This window comes from Lasiosphaeria miniovina (assembly GCF_030549165.1).
Source record: "Lasiosphaeria miniovina strain SMH2392-1A chromosome Unknown B0T26scaffold_7, whole genome shotgun sequence".
In the NCBI taxonomy this organism is placed as follows: domain Eukaryota; kingdom Fungi; phylum Ascomycota; class Sordariomycetes; order Sordariales; family Lasiosphaeriaceae; genus Lasiosphaeria; species Lasiosphaeria miniovina.
In genome coordinates this window covers 733894-747572 of record NW_026848226.1, presented here as the reverse complement: position 1 = coordinate 747572, position 13679 = coordinate 733894, and the positions used below count along the sequence as shown (strand labels likewise).

General features: G+C 53.1%; 5 protein-coding genes across 5 annotated transcripts; 3 read left to right on the top strand and 2 right to left on the bottom strand.

The window, feature by feature from the left end:
* Positions 1–1347: 1347 nt before the first annotated feature.
* B0T26DRAFT_755639 (uncharacterized protein) lies at positions 1348–2857 on the top strand (the record flags this gene model as incomplete). The annotated part of the gene is made up of 3 exons (XM_060445987.1): positions 1348–1559; positions 2457–2703; positions 2849–2857. 3 exons carry the CDS (start codon positions 1348–1350, stop codon positions 2855–2857), a joined length of 468 nt encoding a protein of 155 aa, XP_060291204.1.
* A 1-nt stretch (position 2858) lies between these two features.
* Positions 2859–4581, bottom strand: B0T26DRAFT_725459 (uncharacterized protein). Its single transcript, XM_060442767.1, is given in 2 exon segments — positions 2859–4447; positions 4465–4581. The coding sequence occupies 1 exon segment, from the start codon at positions 4135–4137 to the stop codon at positions 2977–2979; it is 1161 nt and encodes a 386-aa protein (XP_060291203.1). The 5' UTR covers positions 4138–4447; positions 4465–4581; the 3' UTR covers positions 2859–2976.
* An 84-nt stretch (positions 4582–4665) lies between these two features.
* On the top strand, positions 4666–6562 carry B0T26DRAFT_443398 (uncharacterized protein). The gene is made up of 3 exons (XM_060435058.1): positions 4666–4912; positions 4983–5363; positions 5428–6562. Exons 1-3 carry the CDS (start codon positions 4790–4792, stop codon positions 6250–6252), a joined length of 1329 nt encoding a protein of 442 aa, XP_060291202.1. The 5' UTR covers positions 4666–4789; the 3' UTR covers positions 6253–6562.
* A 531-nt stretch (positions 6563–7093) lies between these two features.
* B0T26DRAFT_443344 (uncharacterized protein) lies at positions 7094–9810 on the bottom strand. The gene is made up of 5 exons (XM_060435057.1): positions 9494–9810; positions 9294–9421; positions 7928–9229; positions 7585–7870; positions 7094–7526 (listed from the first exon to the last, which is right to left on the bottom strand). Exons 1-5 carry the CDS (start codon positions 9596–9598, stop codon positions 7320–7322), a joined length of 2028 nt encoding a protein of 675 aa, XP_060291201.1. The 5' UTR covers positions 9599–9810; the 3' UTR covers positions 7094–7319.
* A 300-nt stretch (positions 9811–10110) lies between these two features.
* On the top strand, positions 10111–11273 carry B0T26DRAFT_656567 (uncharacterized protein; the record flags this gene model as incomplete). Its single annotated transcript, XM_060438718.1, has 4 exons — positions 10111–10215; positions 10294–10532; positions 10599–10954; positions 11023–11273. The coding sequence occupies 4 exons, from the start codon at positions 10111–10113 to the stop codon at positions 11271–11273; spliced, it is 951 nt and encodes a 316-aa protein (XP_060291200.1).
* Positions 11274–13679: the final 2406 nt, after the last annotated feature.

Sequence of the window (13679 nt, the reverse complement as noted above, 5' to 3'; positions counted from 1 at the left end):
AAATGGCACTAGTGGTGGTTCCGAATGGGCCCAAGGCACGTGCGCCTGCTCGGGACGCCACAGGCGCCAAAGACCTTCCTTGTACAGGCTCTTGGTAATTAACGCCTTGTTTAGTGCTCCAATCCCTGCATGTTTATTAGCGGGGAACTTTCCAAGAATTGAAAGCCCTCAGTTCCTTACTACTCGCCCTCTGAATTCTTTTACCGAGGGAGGTAATAATTATTAGAACTCCTATTCTAGAACCCCAGACGCCTATCTCTTCTCTAAAAGTACCTATTAAAGGCCATTTCTGCCGGTGCATTTGCGATAATCTTCTCCTTGTTCCCTGGTAACACGCGGTACGGAGTACCTAAGGTAGGTTGTTGTGATTTTTCAGCAACGAAACTAGCTAGGAAAAAGATATTTTTTGATAGGTAAATCACCCATTTATTTCCAAGAGAGAGACGGGCCTCTAGAATTGTCAATATTTGCATAATAAAATCAGAAGCTCAGTTCTTGTGGCAACAAACGCGATGCAACTGTGAAACCCATCCAGTACTCGGTTTTCGGGCCTAATTAGATTTCAAGTCCGACGCCGATTTCTGGCCACATTTCCAGTGTTCGATGCTCATGATTAACTAGCGCCAGCCCATGCACTGCCGTCGTAAATTACAGTTCGACTTCCCCTCTCCTCTCTTCTGTCAGGGCAGCTCGTGCACGCGCGGCGGCGGCGGCGGATGCGTCATGGGCATCTCCTAGGGGCGTCTAGCGGGAGCTCGTGCAGGCTCGCCCCGCGAAACTTCCACGACAGAAGAATGACGGCGGGGGCGGCTTCCTTCTCGAACAGCTGTGCATGCATTGTCCCCGAGATCCGACCTGCCGGCAGTCGCGCCCGCCGCCGCCGCCGCGAGCATACCCGCTGGAACGCCCGCACCGATGCCTGCTCTGTGCCTGCTCTCGCGCCCGCGCTGAGCCTGGCGTCTTGCTCGGCTATTACCGGTGTCGGTGAGATGGTCTGGTATACCGTCATGGTCGTCCCGCCGCTAGCGGTGGCTGCCATCGGGGTTTGCGTGTTGGGAGATGGGAGACTGTCACAGGTAAAATAGGGCTGGGGAAGGCCATTGAGAAAATCATGTAGAGTAGAAGCTATTTTACAAAGGAAAAAGGCTACTTATTTATACAAAGAGAGTGCGCAGGGTAAATATGAGCACGGCACCGTAGGTGCGAGCATGCCTGCAGGTGGCTGTAGGCTCAGGGAGCTACACTGCTGCGCCGGGACGGGTATGTTTACTACGACAGAGACCCTAGCCAGTCACTGTCGTGCTGCTCTCTGACACGGAAGGGGCTTGTTGTTGGAGGGCGGAAACGATGTCTGAGATGGAGGGGACGTCGGCTGCACTCGCATTGACACTCCACAAGGCCAAGGACGGCCAGGGCGTTAAAGTTGACGTGACCCTCAAGGCCCAGGACGTAGCGCCGTTGGCAAGGGTGGACGGCGTGGCAGAGAGGATGGCGGCGTCGTCGTCGCAGACGAGGGGGACAGGCAGGGGCGCTTTCAAGCCGGCACAAGTGGCATTGAAGTAATGGGCGGTCGCTTCTACATCGATGAGGGAGTAGACTAGCCGCTTTTGAGCCCACACGCGCACTGTTCGCTCACACTTGCACTGTCGAGGCTGCATCGTGGATGGCCCGAGACAATCGAGTCCCAGCAATCGCTCTGTTGTTTGTTTTGCCAAGATAGGCAGGGGCAAGAGAAAGAGGAAAGACGAAAACAGTGTCCAGTGGGCACTCAATAGGAAGGAAGGAATGGTGCAAGAAATGAGGGGAAACGAGTGGAACGAGTGGAACGACTCGAGGGACCTGGTCAAAAATGTGCGGAGCTGGGAGGATTAGACGAAATAGACTATTTGAGGAAAGAGCAGTTAGTGGATAACAAGATCAATCTCAGGTGTGATAAAATTAGAGGAAAGAGCTCTACGGCCACCAGGCAATTGATTTACGGCGCGGTGCAGGCTGGAGGGTTGTTTTCTTTTTTAAAAATTTTCACCCGAACATCGTCAGATCCATCATACATAATTGCCATCATACATAATTGTTTGATTAGCCATTACGAGACCATCCCAATCCGTCCAGTCGTCAACCCACTTTTTCGCAGCAACCACTCTCGATCAGCCACCGTCCCATCACCACCATCACTGTGGCCATGGCCAATTCCAACCACCAGAACTCTACCATTCACGCCGTCTTGCCACTTTAGAACCTCTCGGCCAACGTATCCAGTCATTCGAAGCCAGCAACAGTTCAGACCACGCCTCCCTCCCCGACCACAAATCCCCCCCCAAAAAAGCGCCGCTTCCCCCGGGCTCCCGCCCAAGCCCCGTCTGATCAGCGTAAGCCACTCCTACCCTATTTCATTCTCTCTCAAACCTAGCCTTGTCCATGGTCCGTTGCTAGTTCATTTAAGCTAACAAGTTTAGGTGCACGCAGAAGCGTCGCATCTCTGACCTCGAACGTGGTAGAAGTGACGGCGAGGACACGGGTGGAAGCGGCGGCGTTGATGGCCGTGACAAGAAGACCGGAGAGGTCAAGAAGGAGGGGTCCGCTGTTATTGGCCGCACATGGCTGGATGCGTTGGTTGAGTGCGTTCGAAGTGGCAAGGCGGTGGTGGATGGGTTCTGGTGGGTGGAAGTGGCGCTGGCCATGGCGATTGTGGTGGTCTTGACGGTGGGGATCGGGGGTGTGATTGCTGCGAATAAGTGGGACATCAGTTTCCTATCTAAACGATATTGCCCAAAGATAGCTGTGGCTTGGCTATCAATAGTCGTAGTCTTTACGCTTTACCTGCCATTTTTTAACACGGTCATCAAAGCGCAACTGATGGGAGGCAGCATGGATTTTCTAGGGTACACTGAGCTATTCTATTGCGAATCTTTATCTCGACAGCGTGCGGGATGTTGTAGCTTGGCCGCCGTCTAGAAAAAAGCGCGGGTGCCCTCTTCAGTTCTTCTCCATGGCTGTCCCACTGGCAAGACCGCTGTATTGACGTCCACCGACTGACCCTCCTTTGATGGCACCGACAAAGCCGCCTAGCCTACCGTCTGAGCCTGCTGCGAACCAGTATACGCACTTCGTGTAGTCGACTTCGAACCTCCATCGCTTCCCCGTCGCTGGAGCCACCATTTCAAGCACATAACCTGTGTGCCTCGACTCCGGTAGAGACGTTGCGGCGCTTGGATCAGACGACAAACGAACTGTTCCATTGTTGTCCAGTTCGAGCGACCCATAGGGCTCGGTTCTCGAGACATGCTGGGCCAAGGTACGGAAAATAACCTCTTTTTCCTTCATGAGCATGCTGCTGAAGTATGTCTGGCCGTCGATCTTGGATTCGAATCTCCACGCCATGAGCGTGTAAGGTCCAACCTTTCCCCTGACCATGTCCCAGCTGGCGCTGATCTCAGCCCAGGCAAAAGAGTTCCAGTTGCGCTCGCGACCTCCAATCCCTCCCAGGATGAACGGCGTGCCACGGATGGTGAGATTGGCTTCGGCGACCCCGACGGGCACGTTCTCGACCCAGTAGAGGTAGGGCGCGAACCAGTTGTCGCCAAGCGGGTGTGGGTAGACGAGTCCATTGGGGTAGACGGCGGGCGAGATGGCGTCCAGCGTGAACGTGCCTCGCACCGTGGCCGACTCAACCTTGACAAGCGTGCGCGAGTAGTCGTTAGTTGCCTCGAAGGTCCAGTTCATGCCGGACGTTCCGTTGTACCAGATCCCCTTGGTCGCGTCTTTGCAGGCCTGAATCGTCGAGACGTCCGCAAAAGTCGACTCGATGAATCTTGTTCCGTTTGGCCAGACAACCGCCAAGAACATCCGCTGAGCCAGGGCATGCCCGGCAACGGTGCCTCGGCTGAACGTGAATCCCATCCCGGACTGGCCGTCGGCGGACACCCCCTCGAACGACCAGTCTTCGCCGTTGGTCAGATTGAAGCCTTCGGTCATGGGCGCATCGAAGGGAGTCCACGGACTGTCCTTCATATGAACCGTTCCGTTGACGTACGCACCAGCGGCGTGGGTATTGTTGGAGCAACAGTTACGTATGCAGCTGGTCGCAGCCGCAGTAGCCGCCACTACAAAAATCGAGAGAATGGAGATCGAAGGCATATTGAGTAGGGTTCAAGTGCTGGGTCGACGAGGGAAAACGATTAAACTAGGTTGAGATGCAGCGTGAGTGGTGAGAATTCGGGAACGACGAAGGTGGTGAAGCCTCCTCATATATATAGGAACGATGCGTATCGTACGTCACAGAGGTCGCCATCTTGGTGGCTCAGAGGCTGCGTATGCTGTTCTTCGCTAGTTACTTAGTCTGGAATGAGGCGAACAGGATGGGAGAGGGCCACACTATGACTTATTCAGACGCTGTCGAATATTTCCTTTACGGGAAATACACGGCATTACGAGCTACGAGGTCCTTAGTAATTCGAGGCCCTTGGTAATTCCGCCGAAGGCATGGGGATCGGAGCTGCGACATCTCGCTTAAGAAATGGCGAAGCGCCAGTGGGAGGATGCGTATCCCTGCAAACCGGCCTCGTAAGATCCCTCTTTGGGAAAGGCCCCATGTCTGAGATCGACCTGCTGCCTAATAAGGGGGCTTGCTTAATTAGTAGGGCTAACTCTCATGCTCTCCTGGGCCGCCACAATGGTCAATTGCCGGATCCATCCATAAATCCCGCCAGAGACCAACTCGATTGACGGCTGCGACACCCCGTTCTGTTGCAGAGATAACACCTTGCCCCTTTGGGCAGTGTCGTCAACCATGCCGGAATCGAGGCCAGTGAACGAGCCGTGTTGCAACTCTCCGAGAGAGCCGAAAAAGGCGCGAAAATCAAGAGGAAAGTCTCGGTTGGGCTGTTCGCTGTGCAAGAAACGGAGAGTCAAGGTACGTCGGCGATTATGCTTGGCGACCAGCAAACGACGACTAGTAAACGACGACTACTGACCGTAGGTAGTGTGACGAGGTGCGCCCGGCGTGCTCGCGGTGTACTGCTCACCCCCATCTCTGCGCCTATCCATCCGTCAGCGTGCCGAGATGGAACAATCAAGTCATCACCTTCCTTCTACCGAATGTTCCCGAGATGCCTGCCTGGGTCGCAAGAACCGATGACCAGAGCAATATTCTCCCCCAGAGCGAACACGACAACATCGCTACCGCCCCAAATGCTGAATCGGCAATGCACCAGAGCTATCTGTCTCTGGTGATGACAGACTCCAGCAAATCTTTCGACACTCGAGACGTTTTCCTCTTGGTTCATTTCACGTCAACTACTAGCTTCGACCTGCTTGGAAGTCAAAAGCTCTGGGCTAAAGATGCAATGCAGCTCGCGTTCCAGGTACGAACCAGCTCCAATCGAATCGATGTAGGACTTTTTTGCTGATGCTGATCATTTGCTTCAGCACAATTTCCTCATGCATGCAATACTTGCTCTCTCAGCTCGCCACCTGCAAGAGGCGGCACCCCTCCTATCTCAGAACTGCCCATCTTATGACTATAGTATGCTCGAGGCACATCATTTCCAGAGAGCTCTGTCAGGCTTCAGCAACGGGTTCAATAGCGGCACTCATTCAACCCAAGATGCAGGCCTCGCCACGTCATTCGTCCTCTTTTTTTACGCCAGCGCAGCCTGCAATGCCGATCAACCCCCGGCACAGGCCTGCGAGGACGCCTCTTTTACATTCCTTCGCGGCATTCAGACACTTGTCGCCAACAGCTCTTCTGTTGCCCATAGCGGCCTGTTCAAGACTTTGGTTGCGCCGCCCCTCTTGTTACCGACCCTCTTTCCACGAGCCGTCCCGGTCGTCGGACCTGGTGCAGCCCTGATGGGACTTCTTGACGGACTGGCTGCTAGCTCTCCCTTTCGAGAAAAAAGAGAGCTATATGTCGAGCGGATTGAGTCTCTCACATCATATCTCTCTGCAGCTACGAGGCAAGATATCGGGGCTGAGGTAGCCGAAGAGTTGCTTTTGGCATGCTTTAGATGGCAGGCGTTTTGTCCAGCTGCGTTCGTCGCTGCGACCAACGAACAAGATCCGATTGCCTTGGCCGTCTTGGCGCACTATTATGCGGCAGTCGAATTAATCATACGTGTGGTTAAGAACAAGTTTTGGTGGTGGCAGAACAAGCCAAGGCATATGGTAAAGCTGATTGGCCAATCCATCGGCCTGGCATGGGTGGCTTGGGTTGCATGGCCAATGGAGGTCGTTCACATGTTGGGAAGGTAGATAGGCCAAAGGTTTAGAGACGGAACTAGGGTCCGTATTGCTTAAAGGAAGGAATATATCTAGGCTACGGCGAACGATATATACGAAGGTGATGCTCTAGACTACGGATCCTATAGTGCAAGACGGATCCTATAGTGCAAGACGGATCCTGTAGTTCAAGACGGATCCTATAGTACAAGACGGATCCTATGGTGCAAGACGGCGGCTTCATCAACTCGTCGCCCAGCGGTCTTCGAGATTCCCCAGCTAGAGGCACAACGCTAGAAGAGCTCAAGGTTTTGCTATTACGGTGAAATAACACCCTCGCGAATCTGCAGCCCATCCTCGCCGAACTAATCAGCGGCAGTAATGTACTACAAACCGCTCGACTGTGTGGGTTAATCTGTCTGTAAGGGCTGGACGCCCAGGGGTGACGCTCTAGGTGGGATTTTGATACGAACAGAGGGCAAACTCCTGATACACGAGTTATACAGTGAATAGGATTGCTACTCAAAGTGTATGAGTACAGTAAATGTATATTACTTGCCTGAAGAAGTAAGTACGCTCAATCGAGGACCATAGTTTTAGTTATTGAATTTATCTATATTGAGTAGCTAATTAGAGCCATCCTGAACTCGATGGTCAGTACCTCGAGAGCGGGTTCTACGGAACCCGCTGTGGAGATGTCTAGTCCCAGGTGGTACGCTATTGGCTCCTCGTGCCCCTGCCAGCGTACTGGTCCAATTATGAAAAGCCCTGGGCCCGGTAGCTGTCTCTTCGCGCCTCGGGCCAGACCCGATGGTTCAGCGACGCCGCTCCGCGCCATCCCTATACACCCCTTTTCCTGATTGGTTACTCCAGACACCGGGACTCACCGAGGTACAGTCGGGGATCGTAACATGATGCAAATACTGGTAATGCTACTACTATTCGCAGTACCGCAGAATCAGGATTAGCAAGCCCTCAAAATCAACGTGTGCTGGCTAAGAGGAGAAAGGTTTTACGGCTAAGACGATTAGGGAAGATAAACAAGCTGGATAAGCTGCTACGTCGGACTATGAAGGACATGGCACTTTATTTGACTCTTTCTATATAGAGCTGTACCTAAATCCATAAGTGGCTGGTATTACACAATCTGGGACAAAGGGGCCATATCCAGTGTCGCCCCACGACAGGCCAAGAATCTCAGCGAGCTGCTTGGCAACTTCAGTATCACGATTAGGCGTGTTCCCCATCAAGGCTTGGGCAGCATACATGGGATGGTAGCATGAGCACGTCAAGAGAGTCGCAATGGTCTGGGATTCAAGAATTTAGCAGTGGGCGGTTTAATGGTTCAGGGGTTTATGTACTCACCTTGCTAGTATGGCCTGACGCGATACTCAAGGGCCACAGCGCCGGGTTCACGGGCATGGCAGAGGCCAAGGCCACGCCGACAGCGTCCGCCGCGACTTTTTCGAACTTGGACATCCCGTCTCGCATTCTCTCAAGGTCACAACCTTCATCACGCACCATCCTGTTTAGAAACCCCACGAAACAGGATAGCAACGACAAGTCACCCTGTGCCTCGGCATGTGTTGGCTCCTTGCATATGACGGCTAAGAGAGCAATGCTGGCGGCTACGGGGTAGCACAAGGCTCTCCTGGGGACCAAGGTTAATAAACGAGAATGACCAGAATGGCAGGAGTGTAGTACTTACCAGAGCTCTGTAAATGACTGAGTGGGGAATCGTGCCATGGAGCGTATGGCGGCTCTGGCGGCTGCCCTTGAGACGCTTTTATGTCGACTTGTCCGTTGGTTGATGGAATCAATGTCGCGAGGTGATTCAACTGGCAGCATTTCCGCAGTGCTTTGCCGCACAGAAACCCAACTCACCAAGGACAGGCTGTTGTAGTAGACCAAGTGTAGCATGGCGACGGACACGTCTATGGGCGACTCGTCGCTACCAGCACTTTCGAGTTGGTCAGAAAACCAGCGTGGACGAAACTCGAGTGGCACTCGAAGGCACCATGCCTCAACCTCTGACTCGAGGGCGAAGAGGTCTGCGAGTTTGGGGGTGTTCAGCTGGACCACGGTTCCAATCCGTTGCTGAATTCTGGCGAGCTCGGCCCTGAGTCTGAAGACCATATTACGCTGACCCGACTCTATTGGCAGGCCTGCCGTAGCACCCTGTTCGGCGTGATGATGCACGGGTAGCAGTCCGGTGTTTACTGTCATCTCCATGTCGAGAACGAAGGCTGCCCAGAAAAGCCGGCTCCGATTCTCTCTTTCGCCTAGCGATGGGATGTGGTACGCTGCGGTCGTGATGACACGAGGACTAGCCGATTGCTGCATGTGGACAGCCATGGATAACAGCCGCGACGTTGTTCGTGTGTCTGCTGACTGCCGCATAAACAGGGCCATGGCCATGGCGGCTTGTGCTGCTCCGAGGCCATCTCCGTGGACGATGAGCTCTGGTAAGACGGCGTAGGCGTTTCGAAAGAAACACCATGAATACACGGCGACCTCGCGAAAAGAGCTGTTGAGCGTCTTGAAGTGTACGGTGCTGGCGATGATGGCGTTCATGACGCCCTGCCACCCAGCGTCGGGGTTATTGGCTGCATCTGGGTGCTTGATTTGGTCGACGAACCAGGGTGTGTGGAGGAACGGAAGCTCTGCGCACACATCATTGAGAAACCGCTCCGCCAGCCACATTTCGGGCGCTTCAGCGGTCAAGGGCGAAAGGGCTGCCCTCTCGAGTCTTTTGGTGCATTCTTCTCCCTGCCAGAGGGTGAAACGCTGGGATATCTGGCGGTGGAAGGGAAACGCGACATCACTGAGGTCTGATAAAGACCCAGCATCGATATGGTCGATACGCGGCGGGCTGGCGTGGGCAACTGACTGCGGCTCCTCCAGCGATCTCGGAACTGTATCATCGGATGACGAATCCTTTGTCGACTCGTGTCGAAACTTGGACTCCATCTTCGCCAAGCGCGCCTCGAGCGCCTCAATTCGCTGTTTGCTACGCAAGGTTAATTAATTCTAAAATTTCCAAATTCTTCGAGAGCGGCATTAGATCTTGGTACCTTTTTCCCGGCCCGCGGATTTTCTGGGTGGCAGGGTAGGCACAAACATGGCCCCGATCAGAACAGGCGGAACAGGTGGGTGACTGCCCATCGCACCGCATCTTTCCAGTCCGACATCGCGTGCATGCCTGCGAGATACTGTCAGAAAACAGCGAGGTCTAATCACAAACTATTAGTAATGAGACACTAACGATACTTGCCTTAGAGACGCGTTGCCCTCGTGTTCTTTTCGATAGTGGGCTCGGGGAATTGTTTGCCATTTCGGCCCCGGAAAGCCCGGGCGGGGGGGATTGACGGCGAGGCATGACGAGTTGAGTTTGTAATTATGGTGGAGTAAAAATCCGAGCTGAACAGATATGTGGAACTCGAGATGCGTGCTGTTTAAGACCGGAAGCAGAACGACGAATCTGCAGTGCTGGCTCACTGGTTTGACGGATCCAAATTTCTCCAGGTGGAGACAGTAAGCGGGTCGTCATGACGGAATTTAACATATAATTAGCTGAGAAATGGCCAAGCGGGGTCGCAGTAGCCTGCCCAATGCTGTTAATAAGCAGCAAGGCAGACCGGCCCGGAACCAATCTGCATCCGGACAGGATTGTCTCGCTCCTTCGAGGCAATCGGCTGGATAAGCCATGACGTGTAAGTGAGGAAGGATATAGCATTACCGCCGACAGAAGCAGCTATAAAAACAACCATAAATTCCTCGACTCTTTTTTTTCTTCTTTGCAGCAGAGAGACAGAGACAGTCACATCAAACTTTCAGGACTAAATAATACTAGGGTCATATCTAAAGCCAACCGAACTACCAACTCAGATCATGGCAATCGTCGCAGTCGCAGGAGGTACCGGTAACGTGGGCCGCGCCGTTGTTGATGCAATTGTGGCCACCGGCAAGCATCAAGTTAAGGTCCTTGCCCGAAAGGTATTAATTAATTACTGAGCTTCCGTCCCGAGGGCTACGCGTTAATTATCATAATTGCGCTAATTATCTGACAATTAGGCCAATCCCGATCTTGAGGCAGAAATCGGCGTGCCCATTATCCCCGTCGACTATTCCGACGTCGATGCCCTCGCCAGAGTCCTCGAAGACAACAACATCGACACCGTGGTATCGGGAATCGCCATGCACAGCGCCGACGGAACTAGGCCAAGCGAGGTCGAACTGATCCGAGCTGCCGATCTATCCAAAACCACCAAGCGACTGGTCTCGAGCGGGTGGGGCGTGCCTGTGGAGGACGAGTAAGTGATTGGCTTTTTTTCCCCCCATGTCGATATGGTTGATGACTCACACAAGCTGTTTCGCAGACGCACCGGCACGATCACGTCGACACTGCACAAGATCAATGCCAAGAAAGAGTTGCAGAAGACCAAGAACCTCGAGCATACCGTCTTCCACGTCGGTTACTTTATGGACTACTGGGGCTTCCCTGGTGTCAAGTCCTACATGGCCCGAATGCCGCTGGTGTTCTGGCTGGACATGGTCAACAACGCGGCCGCCATCCCCGGATCCGGCAACACGCCCATCATTTTCACCCACACCTCCGATGTCGGCAAGTTTGTTGCTGCCAGCCTGGACCTCCCCAAATGGGAACCCGATACATTCGTCTACGGCGACAGAGTGACGTGGAATGAGTTTCTTCACTTGGCCGAGGAGGCTAAAGGTAATAGATCCCGCTGGTTGCCAGCAAATTTCTCCATGCATGCATGCATGCTTGCTGACACGGCACAGGAACCAAGTTCAACGTCGCCTACGACAACGAGGAGAAACTCAAGCTGGGCCAGACGACTGAACTTCCTGGTCAGGTGCCGCTGTACGCCTTCTTTCCCAAGCCAGCCCTGCATGGCATGGCCGCCGCTTTCGGTCTGTGGTTCGAGGGCGGTGTCTTGGACATGAAACCCGCAAGCTTCTTGAACGAGACTTTCCCGGAGCTCAAGCCGCTAGGGGTGAAGGAGATGCTGGACAAGTCGTGGAAGAAATAATTCTGAAGTGGACTGGATATATATTTTATCTATGACGTATATACCTTCAAACCGCCGCTATAATTAGGCTAGTAATTTTTGCATTTCTCTCGACCGATATGTTCTTGTTGGAAAATCTGGTGAGGGTGGGCGGCGGGCAAATACAATCACTATTCTAGTGCAGGAGTAGACTCCCTCGTTGCAGCTCTGAACTAGATCGTGTGAAAAGCGGCCGGGACACTAAGATCCTAAAATTCTATGCTCCCTCGAAAGTCTTGTTTCATACCTGCCGACGTTCAACTGCCGGAATCCCCGAGATGCCTGCCATCTTCGCTGTCGCAGACCTGGCGAAAGACAACAAGACTGCCACGGACCACGAGAAGGACCCGCTCCTCATCTCCAAAGGGGTCATCAAAGACATCATCTCCTCAACCAAGTTACTGAATATCATCTACCGCCTCTAGGCACGCGTCTAGGCACGCGTCTTGCCAAATGCTCAGTCATGGCTTCCTCAACTGTTCCAGCCTCCCTTTTGCACGCGGATACGATGGGATCTACAAACGAAAACGAAGGGCTACGGATTGCCGGGTGCGAAACCCCGGCCATTGCCTATACTTGGCATCGGGGGTCGCAGAACGCAGAAAACGCCACATTGGCGGAGAGGGTGACGGATTCTTGTTGTCGGTTACGGGGTCTGAGCTCGGTGAGATTGGCACCGGCCCATCGTGTTATCAGCTGCCGGACGCCGCAGCTGATGGGATCATTACCGCCTCTCGGGCTCACTACGATGGCGAGGATATCATGTCTTCGGAGGAATCCTAACAACAGCAGAATGAAAGACATATACTAGCGTTCATTGTTTTGTGACAGAGATGAGAATAGTGGTCTGGCTCTCTCATGGATGCGCCGATGGCAGTATCGACACTGCCGAACGCTTGGGGGTTTCCCCCGAGCACATCTTGATTGAGCCGTCACCTGCAATGAAGATGTTTTTCAGGAGAGTGCGGGCTGCGACGTGGAACTGACGGATGATCAGGTGCAGACCGGAGTCGTTTGGGTCTTGCACCCGAGGGTGAGGTGAACCGCGACTCAAGGATTCGTGGTGTCTACTAATAAGTAGATAGAACTCTTCGCTGGTGTTCTCACTTTTGTTAATAGGGATGGAACTGCCTTGCTCCGGGGGCTCGGAAACAGATCCTCCCACTCATCTGCTGCCTGATTATTAATCCTGCTCTGCTGTTAAAGTACTAATTCCGACATCCCAAATTACTCATGGTTACTATTCAACGTCGCCATCGCTTCTTAATTACCGTGACATAGATGTCTACCTGCACGGCCGGGAGACTTTCACAGTCTCGACCCCCAACCACAACTCCCGCTAAAGGCGCCCGCCCGACAACCAGCAAGTTCAGCCAGCCGCAACTGAGCATCAAAACGGTAGCATACTAAGACGCAATTCGTTCTAAAGTATCATTTAACAAACATCAAAGTCAGCTAGCTAGCTAGCTAGCCGCAAAAACAGCAATCGCCAATTCAAGTCACAGAGACGTTGCTTAACATGGTCGCAAGCTCGTGCGTCTTGCAGCCTGCAGCTGACCCTATTACGGATTGTTGGCTGGAGGAATTGCAGGCCACGTTTCAGCTGCCAAGAACATTAACCGCCAGCCACGAATCTGCAACCCCCTAGTGCAGATTAACCTGCAAGTGAGGAGTTTATTGCAGAGAGAGAGAGAGAGAGAGAGAGAGAGAGCGGTGTCTCGTGAAAATGGAGTGGGGCTACACAGGGCTAGGGAGATACTAGGACCAGAAGCTGCAGTGAACCGGCACACTTTCAAGACTCTCCAATTAAACTTCATGAACTCCAGTTCCAGTCAATCTACACCTTGAGAACACTCCTCGTTCTCAAGCCAGACTCTGCAGTGAACTTTGTAACCCCTTTAGGGGCCCAGAACAATCTGGGCCTCGAACTCCCTATGGCTCTAGCAGCGCTGGTATATATCGATCCGAGGCTGGCTGAGATCAGTCTTATTCTTGTTGCGCGCCTCTCTTCCCCACTCAGTTGAGTGAAGTATCAAATCTTCGGGACAACTGTTTGTCGTGATGCTCGAACCGATGTGATTGATGTATGGGTGCTGCGAGCTTTCCCGCCATCTCAATTTTTAGCGGTAGGACGGACTTGACCCTGCCGGGCTAGCGTCCTGATTTCTGTGGCCGAAGTGGTTCTGTTCTCCTTTGCGGAGAAGTTCATAACAGGATGTGGACGGTGAACTGTATTACCTGGTTACTTGTTCAGGTATAAATGAAAGCAACTCCCCGCAAGTATCTGCTGCTCTCCACCCCAACATATCATCCATCAACCAAGAGACCCGCCGTAGTCCAGAAACTTCTTGCCCAATACTCATCAAGTATGCAAAACACCAAACCCTG

What these genes read in the sequence shown, in the direction of transcription:
- B0T26DRAFT_725459 (XM_060442767.1), bottom strand. Translation starts at nt 4,137, where the DNA reads ATGCCTTCGATCTCCATTCTCTCGATTTTTGTAGTGGCGGCTACTGCG.
- B0T26DRAFT_443398 (XM_060435058.1), top strand. Translation starts at nt 4,790, where the DNA reads ATGCCGGAATCGAGGCCAGTGAACGAGCCGTGTTGCAACTCTCCGAGA. An exon ending in GCAAGAAACGGAGAGTCAAG is followed by an intron (nt 4,913 to 4,982) that starts GTACGTCGGCGA and finishes GACCGTAGGTAG; the next exon opens with TGTGACGAGGTGCGCCCGGC. An exon ending in CAATGCAGCTCGCGTTCCAG is followed by an intron (nt 5,364 to 5,427) that starts GTACGAACCAGC and finishes CATTTGCTTCAG; the next exon opens with CACAATTTCCTCATGCATGC.
- B0T26DRAFT_443344 (XM_060435057.1), bottom strand. Translation starts at nt 9,598, where the DNA reads ATGCCTCGCCGTCAATCCCCCCCGCCCGGGCTTTCCGGGGCCGAAATG. An exon ending in CAGTCATTTACAGAGCTCTG is followed by an intron (nt 7,871 to 7,927) that starts GTAAGTACTACA and finishes CTTGGTCCCCAG; the next exon opens with GAGAGCCTTGTGCTACCCCG. An exon ending in CGTCAGGCCATACTAGCAAG is followed by an intron (nt 7,527 to 7,584) that starts GTGAGTACATAA and finishes CTTGAATCCCAG; the next exon opens with ACCATTGCGACTCTCTTGAC.